The sequence below is a fragment of the Nematolebias whitei genome, chromosome 13, assembly GCF_014905685.2.
Source record: "Nematolebias whitei isolate Nwh7 chromosome 13, NemWhi1, whole genome shotgun sequence".
NCBI classification, from domain to species: domain Eukaryota; kingdom Metazoa; phylum Chordata; class Actinopteri; order Cyprinodontiformes; family Rivulidae; genus Nematolebias; species Nematolebias whitei.
Window position 1 is genome coordinate 28,572,818 of NC_056510.1, and position 22,946 is coordinate 28,595,763.

The following is a 22,946-nucleotide window of genomic DNA, read 5'->3' on the forward strand; positions in this document are numbered from 1 at the left end:
ACTGATGACCGGGTGTTCTCGGCCCCACACGCAGCAGCAGTTAGCTCATCGATCTGGTCAGAATTAAACACTTCTAGAAACCGAGGCCGTTCAGAGCCATCAGCAACAGGTAAGATATTTACATTTCAAAACATTTTATATACTATATATATATCTATATACTGAGCTCTGAAGTGTCGCTTTCAATCGTTTCTCACTTATTTGATGATGCATACCATTCTTTACTGTAATATTTATATTGTTGTAATAAAGCAAAAGTATCAACCTTCACTTCGTACATCATCCTGACTCTGATGTGGAACTGATAAATGAAACGCTTGAGGTTGTAATAAAACTTCTCTTTATTCCTCTTTCAATCAGTGAGAGCAGCACACTTACACCCTTTGCAACCAGGGAGCATCCAAACTGTACATCAGTCTCCCTGGTCGCTGAACATGACGGTGGTACAGCGGTCTGAACACCTCTGGAGGCTGTTCTGTACAGATTTAAACATTTGCCCACCATCTACACTCCTGCTGCCCCGTGTTCAGTCGGATCAGTACCACGGGGCGTGCAGGAGAGGAATGCAGTTTACTGGTGCAACAGACGATCCTCCACAGCTAGAAACCAGTTCAAACACACTACAGACATTTTCAAACAGCTTAGTGCACATACAGACATCGATGCACGTGGACACATGCAATAACAATCATGAGGACGAACTATGATCACAGCTGCAACATGTTTATCCGCTGTACCTGTCTTGGAGGAAATTAAGACGGTTCACTCTGTAACTCGTGTTGGCACGATTGTCAAAGTTGAATCTGTTGAATCGCAGAAAAAGCAACATTTGGTCTCCAGATCTATAAAATGTCTTTTCTCTTTGGAAAGTTCACCGGATCGATTCTCACAACCTCCCGCCTCCGAGCTTTGCTCTGCTAACAGAGGAGGGGAGTGATGGAGTCGCTCGTTAATCAGCAGGATGTGAAATACAAATAAATATTTTACAGTTTGACCTAACAGGATTGCAGTAATGGAATTACAAGAACTAGAAAACATTCAAGTCACGCTTCAGAACAATGTAAGACTACGTACCATGGCAAGAGCTGTAGGAAGGAGTTGTCAAAGAAAAGAGCATGCAGGTTTTTGAGAAAATGCTTAAATTTGGTGAAATGAAAATGGTCGCTATGGTTTAGCATCAGAATAAAAACAAGAGAATGGAAATCACAGTTTAAGATGCGAGACTGACGAACATCACAGAACAGGGTCAAAGTCTTTATCAGTTAGTAGTCACTTCCTCCTTTTCCTGTCAGACTCGCGCCCGGCACCAACACATTCATCGTTGTTTCAGTGATAGGACTGTAAAGGCACTGCGCAGTTCGTGTCTGCACAAACGTTCAGTCGACGTAGACATCTCCAGACTCATCGGAGCTAAGGTAGTGTTCGTTCAAAACTCCAGCCCAGGCGCACGCCTCAGCTTCTACCCAATGGGCTTGAGGGGTCCGATTAAAGCCATGTGCACCCAGACTTTTCAGCTCTGACCCGCTGCCTTATGAGTGCCTTTCAGAGGCACCTGGTAGGTCAGATCCTCAGTGGGCGCGGTCTGTTCAGTGGCGTTTTTAGGCGTGTCATAAACAGACCCATCAGACTGGCCACTGTCCGTCTGTGCGAGCAGGGATGTGGGCCCGGACCCTCTGAAACTACGAACTGTGGAGGGCTGGTTCAGAGCAGACCCCCCTGACGGGTGGCAGCCCATGTCCACCACGATTGGAGTGGCGTATTCAGATCCTGAAGCTGGCAGCGGCTCTGCATAAGAGTGGTATACATCTGATGAGACGGGGGCATCATACAGGTTTGGATCGGTGTACCCTGGGTCAGGACCCTCATCCGGTTTAAAGGTCGACCGTGCACCCAACGTCGTCACTCCACTCACCAGTGGCTGGGCATATTCTAAAAAAATAAATAAACAACTATCAATCATTTGTGTCATATTTTAAACATTCCTAGAGAAGGTCTCACAGCTTGGAACAATTTTTTTTTTACTTTTAGAACCTTAAATTGTCGTCAAACTATCAAAATCACATTTGCAAAGTCAGGTTCCAAGGACTCCAGTAGATGGATCTGAAGAAGCTTCTACTGCCTACGACCGTGAATGCTTGGTCTTAAAGGATGAACTTGTACAGTAGATGCTGATATTGATTTTAAAACGATAGATTAATTAATGGAGCTATTGAAACAAATATAGGTATAAAAAATGCTAAGCATAAAATCACAAACCTAAAGTGTTTAAGAAACCCACTTTTACCTCATACATCTGTAGTTATCAGCCTAAACCAATTAGCTGTGAAAAACAATTTAACAGATCAAAAAATAGTCATGTTAACCCATTACCATCTAAATTTATTGACAAATACATACAATATTTTTTGCTGGAGATGCTAAATTAAGTAGTTTGTTATTTTGAAGCACAAAATAAAAATTTTGAGTACGAGGCAAATTAGCAAGTCTCAGCTAGGTAAATTATTTTATTGATGTTATTGCTACAAAGGGTTTGGAAACTGAATGATAATGTTTCTTTACCGTTGTTATTATTACTGCCATTTCATCACAGTCTCTCAAATACTGCCTAATACTGCTAAATCACTTTGCTGCGCAGCCCTAAGGGCTCAGTAGTAGACGGCAGCAGCGTGCCTCCCATATGATCGTTGGTGTGTGGACATTATGCATCAACAGCTCGCACCACAAGTAGTTGGAAACAAATTCACAACATTAATCTTTTGTCAGAGCCCAAAAACACACTGCCTTGTATTACTCAACAGCTGTCAGTCAAAGTTAACACATTTACTTAAACACCGGCACAAAACTATCAGTGTCCAGCTGTTTCAGAACGTTGTGCACATTTAAAACATGAAGAGCAAGTGTACGCAGCGGTGTCCTAAGTAGAAACTACATTTACAGCACATGGATTATGAAAATGTATAATTTACTCTTTTCATCACAAAGATACAAACTTCTTTTGTTGCTTTACAACGCAAAATAAAAGGCGTCACTTTTTGTTGTTTTAGCACAGTAAGAACGAGGGACGTTTTAACACTTCTAACTAGAGAATGCATTTCCTGCAAAAATGCTTATTGCAGAAGAAAAGAAAGCAGAAAGAACAGATTTGATGAATTAGGTTTAAATAAGCAGAAATGAGCACATTTAGGAAATTAGCTAAAACAAATGCTTGAAATGAACAAACAATAGCTGAAAAGGCAAAAAGAAGCTTAAACTAGCAGAAAAAAAGCTGCAAGCAGAAAGAAGTTAGTCTGAAAATAACAGAAATTACCACAAAAAGCATGAATTTATCTGAAAACAGCTGAAATTAGCTTAAAAATGCTAAAAAAAGGTAGCTGAAAGTGTAGAACAAGTTTAAATTTGCAGAAGCAGAAAGAACACGTTTGCCCAATTAGGCTTAAAGAAGCAGACATTTGTAAAAAATAATAATAATAAAGTGGAAATTATCTGCCCTGAGATGACTTCTGTTGTGACTTGGTGCTATACACCCTGGTAAATAAACTGAATTTAATTATTTTTTTTAATTAGCAACAAACAAAAAAACCCTGATGAAAAGTAGCTAAAGAAGCAGAAAGAAGCAGAAATTACAAGAAAGAAGTGGAGAGACAATATTTTTTGCTGAATTAGGCTGAAAAAGGTTTAAATGAGTGCCAAATATTATGAGTTAGCTGAAAAAGCTAATACTAGTATAAAAACAGCTAAATAGTAGCTGAAACAGCAGAAAAGGGTGAAACTTGCAGACATAAGCTGAAAGAACAAGCTGAAATTAGAAAGGTTAGAAGCACAAAAATGTTTTAGTTAGCAGAAAGAATCTAAAAGGATCACAAAACAGCTGAAATTTGCTGAAAGTAGCTAAAAAAAGGTTTACATTTACAGAAGGAAGCTGAAAGATGCTGAAGCAGAGCAAAATGTGAAAAGAGGAGTAAAAGGTTGTAAACAGATCTAAAGATATGAAGAATGTAAAATGAGCTCAATTCATTTTCTAAGAGGAAAGTGGCAGAAAAGACTAAATATTTTAAAAAGCTAAAGTTGCACCAATACCAAAAGTAATAGCACCCTTCTGAACGAGTTGATGATTTGCTGAAATAGCACAAAAATTGTGGAACGAGAAAGATGCCAAACAAAGGTACAGAAGAAAACTGGACCACAACAGAGTGACTGCTTCATCAACATTCACACAATAAGTTTATTGTACAGTCGAGTTTCTCCTGTGAACCAGATTACAAAAGTTATTAAACTGGGCTCATTTGTTGTGCAACACAAAGCATTTGGTTGGGTGTTTACCTGTAGCTGTTTGGGATTGTGCATGAATCACAGAATTCTACTGATCTAAACCAACTGAGAGTGAAAAAAAGATGCCACTGATGGATTATTGATCGTCATTACAAAGAAACTTCTGATCAGCAGGGGGCAACTTGGTTTCAGAAAATAAATGTTGCCCTGCAGTTATTTTTCTGACAGACACGTTGGAGCCCACCTACCTGCTGGCTCAGCATGCAGTCTTGGTACGGCACTTCTCCCGGTGCTGTACCGAATTGAATCATCTATCTCCACCATCTTGGAAGGCAGCAGCTGCTTCATGCTCTTCCACCAGTCTGCAGCACATGAGCCACATGAAGTACAGAGCAACCTACGAGAGGCATCCTGCAGAACCATGACATACCTGTGCGATCCCAGTGAGGAAGATCGAACGCTCCCTCAGAGCTCTTTTTCCTACGAGGACAGAAAAAGGTCATAACAGAGAAGAGGCGCTTCAGGTGATGGGATAAGAGAAGGATTCATACTTGTTCCTCCAGTGGCGAGCACAAACCACAGTCAGGATCACAGCTGTCATGAGCATGACCGAGACGGGTACGAGAACTGCTGTCAGCACCACATCTAGGAGCAAAGATGCTAAAAAATTATCATCGTGTGACAAATATCGCCATAAAAAGGTCCAATCAGCTAGTTCTCTTACCTTTGCCAATGAGAGGAGGCATAGTTGTGTTTCTGATGTCTGGTATGTGTGTGGTCTGACCAAGGTGAGGTGGGCGTTTTGTACTCGCAGGATGTGGAGAATTACGAGAAGGGATGGACAATCTGGTCCACCTCACTGTCCGAGAAAAATAAACAAGTGGATCTTTGAATCTCGAAACAGTCGTTTCCTTGCCGTGAACAGACGTCATTAACCTGCAGGACCTTGGCAGCCAAGCAGCTCCAGCTTGAGCGCGATCCTCTGGTGCCACGAGGTGGGGTTCATCCGCACGTAACGGGCTTCGAGCGGAGGGATGAAGTTATTCCTCACCTCGTGCAGGTAGTCGATGTTGCCTTGGAAAATCTATAAGAACAAATTATCTTATTTGCAGCAGAGGGAAAAAAAACAAAACTCAGTCCATATCCTGTCAATAAGTGTTGCCTACAACAGCCCTGAACTTCAAAAATAACCATTTATGAAAGACTAATTAACAGGAAAGCCATTTTTATTGTTTATAGTTTATTAATTTCACCTTGTCTTGTGTGGAGTTTGCTTCGCTGTAGATGTTCCACTGTTTGCCATCATTACTGTACAGAACCCGGTATGCTGAAACAAAGTACTGGTAGTCCCTCAGGGTAGATCCTGTGGTGATGATACCTGGAGGGATGAATGGAAAAAGCAAAGTGATGAATCCTGACTGAACTCTTGCACAGTTGAGTCTTGGAGGCTACACAGCCTGAAAGTCACATCTGACGCTTCATACTCGTCAGATTTGCATACCACCATATTTTTCAGCCTATAAGTTGCAGTTTTTTGCATAATTTGCATGCCCTGCGACTTATACACTGAAGTGACGTATTTATGGATTTTTTTTCCATATTTATAAAACAATTTTTGGCTGCGATATGACCGTTTGCATTCATTCTGACTGAAATTATTGAATACTACCATTTTCAGCTGCTTGATGGCACTCTAGTAGTATGGCATGCCATTGTGTCATGTCATAGGTACAAGTGGCTATTAATGACGAAACTGGCTTGCCATAGCCTGACACCTTCATCCAGCTCGCCTGGAGCATCAGCTTCATTTCGCTGCGCCGCCCCGGCGAAACGAAGCTGATTTGACCATTGAAGTGAATTTATTAAGTAAAAGCTCAACTGAGACACACCTTTACTATAACGTTGAGCAAACAAATAATTGTTTTAGGTGCTTATCTCGTTAAATTTCGAAGAAATGCATAGCATCCCTCCTTCCTGATTTCCTCCCTCAGCGCACTCCCAGAGCACCGAGGCAGCGAATACTTTTGAAATGCAGCTGATTTGACCGTCAAAGTGCATTTATCAAGTAAAAGTTCAACTGAGACACACCTTTACTATAATTTTGAGCAAACAAACAATTGTTTTTAAGTGTTAATCTTGTTCAATTCTTGTTATAGTTCTCCCGTGCACACTCCTGCGGCCACCATTTGGCAGCCAATCAATTTTTGGCACAACACCGGCCCACATTTCCAGGTTGTCAGCGGTGACGCACAATAGATGAGACGTATACAGCAAAGAAATAGATTTATGGGTTTTTTTTCCCACTTTATTAGACATATTTGGACTGATGCAACTTATAGGGCGGTGCGACATGTACGACACAAAATACAGTAGTTTCATGAGCTTAAATAAAAGCACAAAACACAAGTGTACTTGACTTCATCAATTTGACTAGTAGTTCTTTTTATTATAAGATAAAACATGGTGTCCCGTTCAGGGTGAAAGTTACACCAGAGAGACAACCAGAACCTCCAAAGACATGAGAATTTATTCTCTGAAGTGTTCAAAACATGGAGGATTCATTGTTGTTACTAGAACTTGTTAAATCATCATCAAAGTCATACAGAGGAACTGTAATTTACACAAGTGTTTTTGAATAAACCATTTAAAAGGAAGAGGGCCACCTGCATCATGAAGGACCCCACTCATCCAGTACACAAACTTTTTGTCCCGCTCCCCTCAGGAAGGAGGTCGAGGAGCATTAAGTGTAGAACCACTAGACTGAGGAACAGCTTCTACCCTGAGGCTGTTAGACTCATGAATCTCTAACCAGAATTATAATTGTGAATAAATCACATAATGTTGCTGCTGATCTGTTTCATGTTGCTGCTGATCTGTTTCACGTTGCTGCTGATCTGTTTCATGTTGCTGCTGATCTTTCATGTTGCTGCTGATCTGTTTCATGTTGCTGCTGATCTGTTTCACGTTGTTGCTGATCTGTTTCACGTTGCTGCTGATCTGTTTCACGTTGCTGCTGATCTGTTTCATGTTGCTGCTGATCTTTCATGTTGCTGCTGATCTGTTTCACGTTGCTGTGTTCATTCATGCTCATCTGCTCACAGACTCATGTTTGTGCTGCTGTTCAGGGTATTGTGTTTGTTTTTTATGCTGTTAGTCAAGTCACATTTATTTATATAGCACATTTAAAACAGTAACTGTTATGAAAGTTCGGGCTTAGCGTATATTTACAAATGTTTTTCTTATTTCATATTTTAGATCTTATTACTGTTTTTTTCTTTTACATTTAATACTTTTGTTGGATGTAACTGGGACCCTGTATACATAATTTTGTTCCACGACAAATAAAGAACCTTGAATCCTTGAAAAAGAATAATCCTGGAATTGTTCACATGGCGTACCTGTGATCCTCTTCTCCCTCTTCAGATCTACTTGCAGCCACTGCTGCTGGTCACTCTGTGAAGGTGCCCAGGGAAGTCCCGTCTTTTTAAGGCGAGCCCCCGACGGTCCCCACACACCGGTGACGGTCCAGTCCCCCACAGATGAGGCAACAGATGAGGCACTGAGCTGAGTGTCTGCAACACCACCGGACTCCAAGCCCAGCGTTCCGTAACAGCCTGAAGGCACAAATACACATACGGTTATTTTTGTTTCCTATTTTAGGGGTGTGTGTTCATAGTCGCTCACATCAGGCCTTTTCCCAGAAAAACTTTACAGATGTTGATTAAAAGAGAAATAAGACTCACCATTTGTTATAAAAGTAAAAAGGCTGTTTGACAAAGTTCCTCTGAGAACAAGAAGAAACAAAGTGTGAACGACTGACTCCGAGTAAACAAAGCAGACGCTGAGTGTGAGGCAGGTTTGTGTCCTGCAGTGTCTCAACGTGTTACCCAGTGGAAGTGACATTGTTAGCCAGTGTGCCTTCATAGTGAGGGATGCCTTTGCTGCTAACCACATTGATCCTCCCCCCCTCAGCGTTGGACACCACACCTGCATGAACTGCTGCAGCGCAGAGAGGAGACGACTGCAGGAACAGGAAAAAAGGGACCGATAAATACAGATTATGATTCTGTACACTTCTGTAACACAGAGCAACAGACTTTCACAGCAAATACGTTGCATTAAACAGACTGGCAGCCATTTATGTGAGACAAGAACTGTATTATTGATAGTTTACTTAGAAAGGAAACAAATATATGTCCTGCTCCAAACACCTGACAAAAATGTCTTGATGACATCAAGGCTTGGATGGCTGTGAACTTCTTGAGTTTTAATGATCAGAAGACTGAGGTCATTGTGTTTAACCCGAGCTCTGCCACTGTCACTGATCCTGCAAACCTGCACTCCCTTCAGCCACATCTAAAACAGTCCGTTACCGATCTCGGGATAGTTTTAGACTCGGACTTTAAGTTTAATAAGCAGATAAATTCTGTTTCTTTCAGCTAAGGCACATAGCTAAGCTCAAGTCCGTTCTGTCCAGATCCGACCTTGAAAAACTAGTCCATGCATTTATTACAACCCGGCTGGACTACTGTAACTCGCTTTATGCTGGGGTCAGTCAGGTCTCCCTCTCACGTCTCCAGCTCGTCCAAAATGCTGCAGCTCGGCTACTAACAGGAACTCACAGGTTTGAGCACATTACTCCAGTTCTGTCCTCCCTTCACTGGCTTCCTGTGCGTGTCAGAGCTGATTTTAAGATTCTCCTGCTGACATTCAAGTGCATTAATGGCCTTGCACCCTCATACCTCTCCGATCTCCTTCATCCTTATTCTCCTTCTCGGCCCTTGAGATCATCAGACCAGCTGCTTTTGGCCGTACCAAAAACCAGGCTGAAGCTCAGAGGAGACCGGGCGTTTTCAGTCATGGGCCCTAAACTCTGGAACAATCTGTCCATCAACATTTGACAGGCCACCTCAGTCTCTATTTTTAAATCTCTCCTAAAAACACATCTGTACTCCCTGACATTTAATGCAGGGTGATTTGATTTAGTATGTCATTGTTTCTAATTATACTCATGTTTTTATGCTTTTATTCATGATACTGTAATATCTTATTAATATTTGATGCTGCGATCTTTTTTTGGTAAGCACTTTGACAACAGTTACTGTTTTAAATGTGCTATATAAATAAATGTGACTTGACCTGAGTCAGTTGATTGAATTACTGTGGCATCAAGGTCTACACAAGACTGTTAATGGCACATTTATTTTTATCAAGTGTGTAATAACAGAGAAATGTCTAAAACTTATGTGGTAACGAGAGCATCTTTATTTAGCAAAAGTATATTCAGGTGGTTGTCTGAAAACTAATGAAACTTCACTTGTTAACAAAGAGACTTATCAACAATTACATTACTTTTTGTTATCCATTCATTTTCTCCTGCTCATCAGTAGTTGGTTGTAGAGACAACGGGTCCAGGAGAGAAACCCAAAAACCATCCAGTGAGTTCTCGGTCTTTCTTAGCATCTCCTCCCAATGATACTAGAAAACTTCTTGAGTGAGGTGCCCAGGAGACATCCTAATCAAACCACCGAACCACCTCAGCTAACTCCTTCTGATGCAGAGGAGCAGCGGCTCTGGATAAGAGCTTCTACATTATCTCCAAGGCTGAGCCTGGCCACCCTACAGAGGACGTTCATTTCATTCTTTTGGTCCTGATCCACGTCTCCCTGTCATAGGTGAGAACTGGAAAGGACCAGTAAATCCTACCATCACTTGTGAACAAAGACTCCCAGATAACTCTATTTTTCTGTAACAGTTGAGACAAAACATGTCACTGGCAGATACTTTAAAAGTTTATTCAATTCATATGTAGACCTTAAACTCCCTTTGTTTCAAAAAATGAAGTTGAGGTTCTGACCCCATCTTTGAGCATGAAATGCTGCAGGACTGTGTTTGCAGGAGTTTAGCAACTTTGAACAATTGCCATCAGACGTACATCTGAATTTCTGTCAACATGACAGCTTACAGAGTCCTGGGACACAACGCGCATGCTGTAATTAAAAGGATAAAACTAAAATGGACCATCTTTAATCTTCACAGAAGGTCAGCCTCTGAAACAGGAACTTCAGCAGCACATTTGTACTTGTGGTAAAATGCACAAAAGGTTCAGATAAGCATTAAAATGCTATCAAGGGAATTTCCTGTCAGTAGGAAGTGCTCTTCATGAAATGGTGCTGCAAATTCAATTTGTCCCCAAGTGAGGAAGTGGCAGTCCTGCTGTACAGTAGGATCACTTCAACCTTCAGACTCGGGCAGATAAAAGCTGATGAGTCAGGACGACGTCACCTTTCTGTACGGGACATACAGCGAGGCTCTGATGGGAATGACTCACTGCCGCTGCATTCCTGTCCAAACCTGCTGCCACGGACTGAGAAGCTGACAAAAACCCCACTCCGACGCGCTCCTTCCAATCGGCAGCTGCTGCATTCGAGTAAAATTTTACTACGGGTAAAAAGAGCCCCGTTGGAATCCACAGCTGAGAAGATTGTGGGAGAACTGGTGAGCCGCAGACTGACGAGCACATTCAGTGTACATGTATTTACACACAAACGCCACAGTCAAAGGCTGCCACAAGCAATCAACGCTTCTCTCGTAACTTCCCAAACGTTGCACACCACATCCTGAAGTACACTGTCACAAACCACTAACACAAATCACAAGACCCAGGAAACTATACCCCCCCAGCCCCCCACCACCACACATATATATATATATATATAGATAACTGGGACGTAGAAGGAAAAAGTATAAGATACTGAGAGACAAAACGATGTAAGATTGTGATCTGGGTGGGGTCATGGATGCAGACTGAAACCAAAGTTCTGGAGGGATGAACACACCCTCTAAACCGGCTGCATGAATGAATTTCAGGCACAGAAACAAATAAAAATAAAATGAAAAACAGGCATGCATAAATGAAGCATTTGATTTGCACGGACTCATTCTTTTCTTTGCAAAAGATAAAATGAAATAAAGCTCATTGAACAGCTCTGCTCGGCACCCTCCTGCAGCTGGACTGAATTACACGCTTATTATTTTCAGCCAAACTATTATCTAACCTTCCTTTCACCCAGTGACCCGGCCCCTCCTCTGGTCCTGTGGGGCGCCGCACTCCCTGAAGCACACCCCAGGACTCCTCCCTGTCCTCCTGTTTGCCAGCAACACCACCCCCTTCCTCCTTTTACAAAAACCCTCAAACTCCAAATGAGGTCATCAGCAAGAGACTCGGCGCCTGTGACCTCATGCACAGCAGGGGTGCTGTGAGGTCATCAGACCAGGACCGGGTCAGGGAACTGGGCCTGTTTGATCCAGGACAAATACTGACCAGAGGAAAAGGAGACTACGACTCACCTCTCGATATCCATTGGGTATTGTTCCAGAAACCTCCTCTGTATTTGTCAAACAGCCTGCTGGGCAGTATTTCCTGAGAACACAAACACACAAACATGCAATGAATACACAAAAGTGTGAACCCTGCACAAATATCGACACAAAGCAATCGCTGTTCACCTGAACTGTGCCTCGGGGAAATTAGTTCCTTTGTCGAGGCAAGTGATTAAATCTGTAAAGTAAAACAAACAAACGTCAGAACTGGTTTATCTACACAATCCTGCACAACAACCAAACTAACAGAAAACAACCGCCATGTCTCTTACAGATAGCTCATATAACAAACTCAAACTCTGACATTTGTGCATCCACAAATACCTTTTGAACATATTAAGAATTATTTTTAAATAAAGAAACTGATATTTTTGTTTTGCAAGCCTAACAAGTTGGAAAAATACACTTTTATTCCTCCAAAGATTCCCATTCCACAATGGTTCCCATTTGTCTTTCAAGGGCCGTTTGCACACAAGTCTGTTTTTAGCCTGAGCTGCACAGAGAGCTCACATACAGAATTAATTTAGGTCGTATTTTTCTGCTGTATAAAATACTGATTCTGTAACATGTGGCAAGATGAAGCCATCAACCTGCAGACAGACAGAAAAAAAAAAAAATACGACAACAATGGTCGACAAAATGCAGCCCAGCTGGATTCCTCGTTTCAAATACTATGACTTGTTTTTTTTTACATCTAATCAAAACCTTCACACATTCAGTCCATCACAAAGAATAAAAATTAAATTGTGCTGCTTAAATTTGAGAAGCTAAAATCTGAGTTTTGAACATTTTGACTCAAATTAACTCTGTCCTGACCACATTAATGTTTACAAAAACAACTGTAATCTGGAAACAACACGAGTCGAACTGGAAAAAAAAACTAATAAATGACCCAAACCACCTCAGGTTGCCATGGTGACTGATGCACTTTGTACTGTACTCCTACGCTCAGCCGAGTGATGAAAGCACATTCATCACGCGTGTGGAGGGAAAAGCAGCTGGTCTTGTGTGACTCAAGATGACCACCGGGACTAAGTAGTTACTCTTCTGCAAAACACGTCATTGCCCAGCATTTCTTGTGGCTTCACTTGTTGCTACAATTTCACCACATGACAAAAAACAACTTGAAAAGAGCTAAAACTTTGCAACAACACTCCTACTAAAAAAATGTTTTAAATCTGTTCCAGAAGCCAACTTCCCAGAAGTGTCTACAGTGAAGGCAGCACCTCGCTGGGCTGTAACCGTGGGAACAAACTGCAGCAATTACGTTTGCTTTGTTGTGCGAATTTGGAACGTTCAAAAATATGCATGTGACAAATGTTCCCTCAAAACACGAGTTGTTGTAGACATCTCAAACTCTTCTCAATTTAGTTTTCAAAAATGTTGCAGCTCTAGAGAGTTCTCCCTCACATCTGACGCACAGGTGTTGAACGTTCAGGTCTAAAGCCCACACAGATGATAAATAATTAATACAAATATGGACCAAGTGTTCATTTCAAAAGTGTACTCCAGTTGATTTGTTCTCAAACAGTGGAGTGGATGCTGAGGTGGGTGCAATGAAGTTAGAGATGGTAAATAAAATAATACAGGGATGCACGATATTGGATTTTTTGGCCGATATCCGATATGTTCAAACTTATTTGAACAATAACTGACACCAATATTTTTTATATACTTTCCTTTGTCCTCTTATTTAGGCTTATTTGCTACAAAAATTGTGTAACAGCTGTAAGAGCTGGTGACACATACACTACATGGCCAAAAGTATTCGCTCACCTGCCTTGACTCACCTATGAGCTTAAGTGACATCCCATTCCTAATCCATAGGGTTCAATATGACGTTGGTCCACCCTTCAACTTTTCTGGGAAGGTTGTCCACAAGGTTTAAGAGTGTGTTTATGGGGATTTTTGACCATTCTTCAAGAAGCGCATTTGTGAGGTCACATAATGATGTTGAACGAGAAGGCCTGGCTCTCAGTCTCCGCTCTAATTCATCCCAAAGGTGTTCCATCGGGTTGAGGTCGGGACTCTGTGCAGGCCAGTCAAGTTCATCCACACCAGACTCCATGTCTTTATGGAGTTTGTTTTGTGCACTGGTGCACAGTCATGTTGGAAGAGGAAGGGGCCAGCTCCAAACTGTTCCCACAAAGTTGGGAGCATGGAATTGTCCAAAATGTCTTGGTATGCTGAAGCAGTCAGAGTTCCTTTCACTGGAACTAAGGGGTCAAGCCCAGCACCTGAAAAACAACCCCACACCTTAATCCCCCCTCCACCAAACTTTACACTTGGCACAATGCAGTCAGAGAAGTATTGTTCTCTTGGCAACCGCCAAACCCAGACTTTTCAATCAGATTGCCAGATGGAGAAGTGTGATTCGTCACTCCAGAGAACGCGTCTCCACTGCTCTAGAGTCCAGTGGCGGCGTGCTTTACACCACTGCCTCCAACGCTTTGCATTGCACTTGGTGATGTATGGCTTGGATGCAGCTGCTCGACCATGGAAACCCATTCCATGAAGCTCTCTGTGCACTGCTCTTGAGCTAATCTGAAGGCCACATGAAATTTGGAGGTCTGTAGTGATTGACTGCAAAAAGTTGGCAACCTCTTTGCAGTATGTGCTTCAGCATCCGCTGACCCCGCTCCGTCAGTTTACGTGGCCTACCACTTTGTGGCTGAGTTGCTGTCATTCCCAAACACTTCCATTTTCTTATAACACAGCTGACAGTTGACTGTGGAATATTTAGGAGCGAGGAAATTTCACAACTGGATTTGCTGCATAGGTGGCATCCTATCAGTTCCACGCTGGAATTCACTGAGCTCCCGAGAGCGACCCATTCTTTCACAAATGTTTGTACAAACAGTCTGCATGCCTAGGTGCTTCATTTTAGACACCTGTGGCCATGAAAGTGATGGGAACACCTGATTACGATAATTTGGATGGATGAGCAAATACTTTTGGCAATGTAGTGTTTTCAGTAACAGCCATATGCATAGCACTTTAACTTATATTAAATGAAAAGTGTTAAATATTATTTATTAGCATTAGTCACCTGCGATGCCGTCTCACTTGTGGAGGCTTGTTCCAGGTTCCTAGCTGCAGTGTGGGATCCTCTGCTCTCTTGTGCATGAAGGACAGCCTTTTTAAGTTCAAAGTGTTTGTCTATCCATTGTGCCGTAAGACTAATCATGCTAACGAGGCTAACACTTGACGTCCAAATGTCTGTGGTAAAACTCACCCAAGTGCTATCAGCTATTAGCTTCTCAATGACGTTGGAAATGACGGCTTGTAACTCAGGTAAGGCTACGGCAAAAAATATCTACGACTGGGGAGGATGTAGCGAGGCTCAGTGTAGTCCATAAGTCTTTGGAATCTGACATCCTCAATTAAAATAAAAAAACTTCCACACTGCCAACATTTTGAAATCTTCCTCTCCACTGTGATCAGATCAGGTAGGCGCGCGTGACGTCATCACGTTGTGCTGCCGCTGCAGGCGTCCTTGCCACTGGGTTGTCATACAAAAACAGTGCCTTTAATATCGGTGAGTTATTTTGATGGTATGGCTGATATTTAACTTTAACACTATTATCGGCCGATACCAATACCATGCCAATAATATTGTGCATCCCTAAAATAATGTGCTAAGTCTAGGATACAGTTTCAGGTGTAAACTCAAAAAGCTCTAAATGCAGCCAAGCGGTTCACTGGTTGTAAACACAGAAAATTCTCTGAGACTTCAAGGAGCTTTGATAATTTGGATCCGTTTTGATTTGTTTATGTCATTATCATAATTTTCTTACTTTCATGTTTTATTAATACTCTGCTTTCTATGGTGCACTGTTTGAAACACATTGTTTCCTGAACAGCCCGTTGTTCCATTTGACTCAGTCTTGTGCTTGATTATGCACTTTGGACTGATGGGTGGATTTTTATCCTTTTTCATCACTACAGCAGTAGGCTGACCGACTGTTTTGACTGTTTGGTCATATTTTTTTTTATTATTGTTTTTTTATGTGTGTCTGCCTTAGTTGTTTAATTCTGATTAATTATAAATAAAGTATTAAAAAAAAAAAAAAGTCTTGAAGGAGCATTTGTCTATTTTCTCCTATGATTCTACTTCTAGTCTTCAACAGCCACATCCTAATGAGACACTACTAATAGTAATTAATATTGACACCAATGAGATTTTTTTTTACTCTTATTTCTGTCAAACTAAAGGTTTTCAGTATAAATTGAACCGTACCAGGACCTCGTTGTCTTTAAAATCTGAGTAAAAAATTAAAATTAAAGTCAGTGTAACTCAAAGAATGTGTACATTATGGTTTCATTAACTATCAGAAACGAGAGGCGATTATTGTTTTCTGTACATTGTAGAGGAGGAAAGAAAATCTGGTTTTCCATTTTTTTGAACAGGGAATAGTTGTAAATTTTTCTAACTGTAGTTATGCACAAAAATATAGTGTTTTGATTTTAAATGCATCCCTAAACTTATTTAGTTGTTTCAAATGTGGCAAAAGTGGCCACGACATTTCAATCAAAAAAAGCGTCAACTGTCGTGGCTGTTGTTTATGTCACAAACAGGAAGGGAACTGACAGAAAAATATCTGGTACCAACAATTTATGTCTCTCCAACACCACAAACTGAAAACTGATCAAGAAATAAAGTTCCTGTGATAGAACACGAAGATGATATAAGAGAAATGAAGAAACTGTGACCACCTGCCAACTTTTACACAAACCCATATGTTACAGATCAGCGAGTCCTTCCAGGACAATATAATTACTTCAGACCCATAAAAAAAAAAGAAAAACAGGGGTACAGAGAGAAAACAGCTGTGACTAACACAATCACATGCAATCACTGAGGCAACCCACCTCCCCCCCGGGCCAAAACAGAAATGTAACTCAGGTCCCTTAAATTAGATGAACGGTGCTGCAGACTGGAGCTGACAGATGATCTGCAGAAAGAGGTCTGCTCAGAGTCTGCGTACCTGAATGTTCAGTGGTGGAGTAGGACATGTAGAATCCCTGTCCAGTGTGATGCACCCCGCTCATGAACTGGACTGTGACCTGGTTTCCAGAGGACTCGACTTGTTCGTTGATCTTTAGACCCAAACTGCAGTATTTCACTGTTAACCACACATGACCAAAAAAAAACAACACTGGTTAAAGACAAAACCTATTTAGTTACTTTAGGTTATTTACATTTGGGAAAATTACAACTGTTGCTTTATGTTTGAACAAGCACTACAAACTATAACAATAGCACCACTTTCCCCATTTTACTACCGGTGCATGCAGCCACGTTTGCTCCGATCCTGATGCTAATAAACTTGGGTTAAGATATTTATTGAGAAAATGGTAAACAATGTTAAAAAATAAATAAATACAACTATACATGCAAGCAGTTATGAGTTATGACAGGAATCCAAGTAACTTTTTGACAAATGTGCTTTCTTAAAATAAAAATGAATGACAAATATTAATAAAACACTGAACAGCTGGATTATATTCTGTAACTGAAGACGTTTCGCTTTACTTCTGGGAAATTTTATCCATTCAAAACTAGAATGTGCAGCTCCAAACTTTACAACTGCACGAGATGTTCCAATGTGCAAGTTAAATTAAAACGCAGATAACACGCAGGTCAGCCGTTTCCATCCGTTTTCTTCACTTTTGTTCGAAATAGTAAATAATAAAGTAATAATAATAAATGGACAGTAGTAATAAATGGGTTTATATTCACTTCTTAGTGCACATCGGGCTTTACTGCACTCAATCCAGAAAAATATCTTACTTTAGATAAAAATGTTTGGCAAATCAAACAACCACAGCATAACACTTTGTACAGTAGCGATGGTACCTTTTGAGAGCAAGTGTTCAATAATCCAATATGATTACTCTTTAACTAAAGGAAATACACATTTTATAATATCTCCATGAGGCAGATATGTTTAATAACTTTACTCTGCAGATATAAAAACCAGTTGGCAAGAAGCTTAAGCTGGGAGAGCTCGAGGCTGCAGCTCATTCAAACTGATCTTAGCCCACACTAATGGCTCCAATCAAGACTAGCTGTAGAAACTACAGCCGAGACAAACTCCATGAAGTGACATGACAATGTAAATATTAGGATGACGACACATTTTCACACAGGAGACAAAAAAGCTGCTGAATACCAGCCAAGGATGAGGGAGCATTAGTTTTAGGAAACTGTTGGACTTTGACACTCAATATCCGGTGCCCGCTCATCTCTCTCACCAATCTCACTCCTTTCTGGTCCAATGCCATTGAAGAGGCGGAGGTAGTTGACCCGGCAGTCGCCATCTTCTATGTCCAGCTGAGCAAACCGAAAGTGGATCCTCTTTCCACGGGGCACAGTGATTTCCCACTCACACACACTGTTGTTAGGGTACGTTCTTGGATAACCCAAAGAGGACAGAGTCCCACTGCTGGGGCCGAGCACAGTGGGGCCACAGCCATCACCTGCAGGGCAGAATAAAAACACAGATTCAGGAAGAGGGGGGAGACAAACAAGTGCAAACCAAGACTTTTGTTCAATTGGTTTACGGTTTGACACATTTTGAGCATTTGTAAAGGTGAAAAAGAAAGTGGTTCATTTTAATTGTGTACTAAAAGCAGAATGAGAGGAAGATCTTCCAGTTCTCAGGCTCCTCTCTTGTGGAACCAACTCTGTCCATGAGGCTGACACATTGTCCAGTTTTAAGACTGGACTTAAGACTTTCCTTTTTGATAAATCCTATAGTTAGGGTTGACTTGGGTTTCCTGAGCTATCCCTTAGTTATGCTGCTATAGGCTTAGACTGCTGGAGGACAAACTGACCACAGTCTTCACATTCTTCACTCTGCTGCGGTCTTCACTTCCTCTGTTCAACCTGTTTTGTATTTGTAATCATTTCTATCCTTGACATGTGTTTTTGTCTTTCAGGTACACCTGCAGCAACATCTGGACCTGCCATTCTGTGTGTGTTTGTTTCTCCTTCCTGTCCTCTCAACCCAGCCGGTCAAAGAAGATGACCGCTCGTCCTGAGCCTGGTTCTGCTGGAGGTTTCATCCTGTTCAAAGGGAGTTTTTCCTTTCCACTGTTGCCACTGTGTTTGCTCAGGATGGGAGACTGCGAACAAGTGAAGACTCAACACAACCTGCTGCTTCCTTAGATAGAGAACTTTACTACCGGTAATTGGCTTTTGTTTGTTTGTGAATGTTTCTGTTCAGTGCCCTGAGAAGACTTCTGTTGGTGTTATATAAATAAACTGAATAAAATATGAAGAACTATTTTTAATTGATTTTTTTAAAGTGAGTACAGATAAAAGTCTCTCCGATGTGTTATAAAACTAAGTTGCCTGGGATCATTTGAAAAGCTTCAACTAATAAGCAAAAGTAGTTAGGTGTGTTCCGAGTCACCGTCGTTTTGGTTCAGACTCGACTGATACCTGCTGATATATACCTTAACAGTGACGTGTGTATACGTTTTCAAATAAATGATGTGCCAATGTTTTGTTTCCTAATGTATCTTTGGGTGATGGTAGATGATTTATACCCTCATCAGTGATGCCTGGGTACAACATGTGAATACAAAGTGACAAGTTTAATGATTTGGAGCTCTATATTTTCCACCTGTTGTGATCAAATTGCACACAAAGTTTCCATCTGAGGGCTCATTTTAGACATTTAATCAATGCAGGGGCTTAAAACAATGAACTGCATTGATCAGATTGGCTGATCTATCCGTGTGCTTCCTTAGCAGTCCTCCATCAGTTTTTTTTAAGTTTTGTCTTGATTTTCTCATTAGGGGCTTCATTTCCTGTGCATTTCTGAACGTTAGAAGCTGGAAGGATATTTAATAAAAATCTTAGATTCTTGAGTGTCCATTAGCATCATCCTCCTGTCCACACTCAATTGACTGAGGATGCCAATGGTGAGTCAGCACCAGTTCAATATGTAAAACAGATTATTAGACTTTAAAACGTGCACCAGCTCACAACTGACCTTGCTTACGAGACAAAACAAGACGACTCAGACATCTGAACAAGCCTCTGATGTTGATGGGAGCAAGACTGTTACAATGCATTTAAACAAACTACTATTGAAATGAGTGCAACTGTGACCTCCCTTAAGCATATAGATTCACTGCATAGTTAACTGGCCATATCTCACTGGTCTGCAACATTTGGAGACTATTAGAGCTGTGCTTTGACGTCTTCTACGGCTCCTGTGCAGCCCTAAATGTCCAAATCTAAGAGCCATGTCAATAATCAATAAGCTATCCATCATGTTTACCAGCTTCTTCCTTTCTGAGTCACTGGGATCACTGGTGCCCATGTCCAGAAGTCTGTGCACCCTGAACAGGTAAATCCATCACAGAACCAGACAGGCCGAGACAAACAATCATTCACTCACACATGTGAACAATTTAGTTGCCAATTAGCTTAGCATGTATGTTTTTAGTCTGTGGGAGGAAACCCACACATGCACGGAGATAACATACAAACTTCACCCAGAAAAGGTCCCCGGCCAGGATTTGATCTGACAACCTTCTCTCTGAGAGGAAACAACTCTACCAACTCCACCACCATGCTGTCCATGAAAAAAACTTATCTAAATCAGCTTATCTTTATTTCTAAAGTGTACTTCAGCAAATTAAAACATAAAAACTGGGAAATACCAGGGTACAATGTGGATGGAGGTGGGCAACAAGATAATATGCACAGGCTAGAACAGTTTTGCAAGCTGTGCACACATTTAGCTGCTCAAAGCACAGTCACATGGCTCACTGGATGACTGGTTGTAAACACTCAGAATTCAGTGAAACTCTTGTGGAAAATGTACTTATTTTCTTGCAATGTGGAGTCAACAACTAGTTCTTAATAGATACTTCTAACGTAGCCAAAGTGTGACTTCAACATCTGGCACGATGAGCTGAAGGTAATATTCAAGTGTTATTAATTTGAAAAAGTAGGTGGCATGGTGGTGCAGTTGGTAGAGCTGTTGCCTCTCAGCGAGAAGGTCGCCGGATCAAATCCCGGCCGGTGGCCTTTCTGGGTGGAGTTTGCATGTTCTCTCCGTGCATGCGTGGTTTCTCCAGGTACTCCGGTTTCCTCCCATGACCAAAAACATGCATGTTAGGCTGATTAGAAACTCTAAATTGTCTCTAGGTGTGAGTGAGTGTGAATGGTTGTTTGTCTCCATGTGTCCCTGTGATGGACCTGAGAGACCTGTCCAGGGTGTGTCCCCCCGCCTCTCGCACAGTGACCCCGCGACCCGAAAAGGATGCAGGTAAAGATAACGGATTGGATAAATTGGGAACTACTTGATTTTTTTATTTTTATCTGTTACTTTATATGCTAAAAAAAATGGTTATAACTTTCAGCAAACCTTTAACATTTGTTTTTGTCCCATCGACATTCGATTCCTGCCAAAACAATGAGCTCAGCGCACAGCATTATTATTTTCAATAAGTGCATTACATAAGTCAGCCCTGAAACCATTTAAAAGCTTTAAATCTTAATTTAACACAGCATTGTTCGTGCTTATGCGTTTCTGATGGGCTGTAAATTGTCAGATAGCTCAGTGGTTATGTGTTTTCTGATGTTATGGCCTTCAGAGCTTGCAGCCACTCTTCATGGTGCTAAAGTGGATGTTCTGAGGGTCTGGAGTTATGCAAGAGCCTCTCAGTGGACATGATCCAGATGAACAAGACAAAAACACACCGACTCATGTTACTGAACAACTGCATGATTTATACTCAACTAAAGGCCACATTATCTCCAAAGTGGACTCAGAGCCTCAATATTGAGAGCATTTATGTTTTATCATCAGTGTTCAATAAACTGACACGTGTTTACATTGGACTGCTACCTGAGTTTAGCGCTTATAAATAAATAAATATTACCTTTTTGATACACTTTGGTGTAAACACACAATGATATTTACATTTAATGAGCTTTTTAGTAGTTTTAGTGTTAGCTTCGTCGAGAAATCCGGCTACAAAAAGAGAGAAAAAAAGCAGCAAAGCGATACGTTAGCTGGACAAAGCTAGGTTTTAGAACCGGTTCGCCCGGTTCACCTCCAACCGTCTGTTAGCCTGAAAACAGCCCGCTGTGGGGCATCCCTGAGCGGGGTTAACTCCACGTCCACACGGCCATGTAAGGCAGGTTTACTGCACACAATAACAGCGACTGGACACTTTAAATCGTCTGTGGTCACACCGGGTGAGCCCGCAGCTGTGTAGGAACAAACCTTTCTGAGCTCGGCAGCTCTCGGCGGTGAGGATGATGAGAAGCGACAGGACGAGGACCCCGGCCCCTGTCGGCCCCCTGCCCACCATTACCGCTCTGCCCATAGCAGCCTGCAGTCTGAATGCATACTGCTGCCCCGCCTCAGCCTGGACAGAAGAACACGAGATAAATCCTCAGCTGGTTTCCCCCGCGAGATGTTCTTTAATTCGTTTTTTTTTTTTTACTTTTAATGTAGAAATCTGGTGGTTCAAGACACGCTCACTATGGAGGAGATTAATCTGTGGAGACACTTCCTTCTCACCCAGACTCCTCCCCCTTATCCAGACCCCTCCTCCTCACCCAGACTCCTCCTCCACATCAGGAAATGGAACACCTGAGTCCATAGATATAAACACATCAGATCTCAGTCAGCTTCATTACATGTTCTGAACATCCATCAAATCTATGAACAAAGACTCCTCCGTTCAGAATTTATTATATGGATATGTATCTGAAAATAAAAAAAGATGAATACTTTGTCAATAACATTATCATAATATTAAAATTCTATATACATAAATGCAGATATGGCAAGTCTAAACCATTATGGTCTGTATTCAAACAAGAACTCCAGTTGTTAAAACTTTCATCAGACAGTGCTAAAAAACCACAAGCAAAAAAGCTCTCTGATCACCTCGCTCAGATAATATAGCCCTCTGACAAATTATTTTAGTAATTATGTAGATTCTTAGATAAATAGTTAGTTGTTTAATTTACTGTACTATATTATTTGCAAACTCTCAAATAGTATTATTACCTAAATTTAAGTTTATGATGGTTGATATGATAATTCGTTTAAGAATATGTTGACCTTAGGAGGTATGATTGTAGATATTTGTATATGTTTATATGTATCATTGTAATTTGAGATTGTCATTTGTTGTTCTATTTGTGTTCTTTTGTTCTGTATGTTCAGTAGTTCAATAAAGTTAAAAAAAAAACATGTTCTGAACATAGTGTTACACTGAACATCACATCAGCTGGTGGACATAAATGCAGT

General features: G+C 41.2%; 1 protein-coding gene across 1 annotated transcript; it reads right to left on the minus strand.

The window, feature by feature from the left end:
• Nucleotides 1–323: 323 nt before the first annotated feature.
• On the minus strand, nucleotides 324–22,011 carry dcbld2 (discoidin, CUB and LCCL domain containing 2). The gene is made up of 15 exons (XM_037686568.1): nucleotides 21,909–22,011; nucleotides 17,911–18,135; nucleotides 16,641–16,778; nucleotides 11,779–11,830; nucleotides 11,620–11,692; nucleotides 8,157–8,290; nucleotides 8,013–8,053; nucleotides 7,668–7,883; nucleotides 5,523–5,647; nucleotides 5,215–5,353; nucleotides 4,994–5,128; nucleotides 4,821–4,914; nucleotides 4,700–4,749; nucleotides 4,518–4,631; nucleotides 324–1,929 (listed from the first exon to the last, which is right to left on the minus strand). Exons 1-15 carry the CDS (start codon nucleotides 22,009–22,011, stop codon nucleotides 1,511–1,513), a joined length of 2,058 nt encoding a protein of 685 aa, XP_037542496.1. The 3' UTR covers nucleotides 324–1,510.
• Nucleotides 22,012–22,946: the final 935 nt, after the last annotated feature.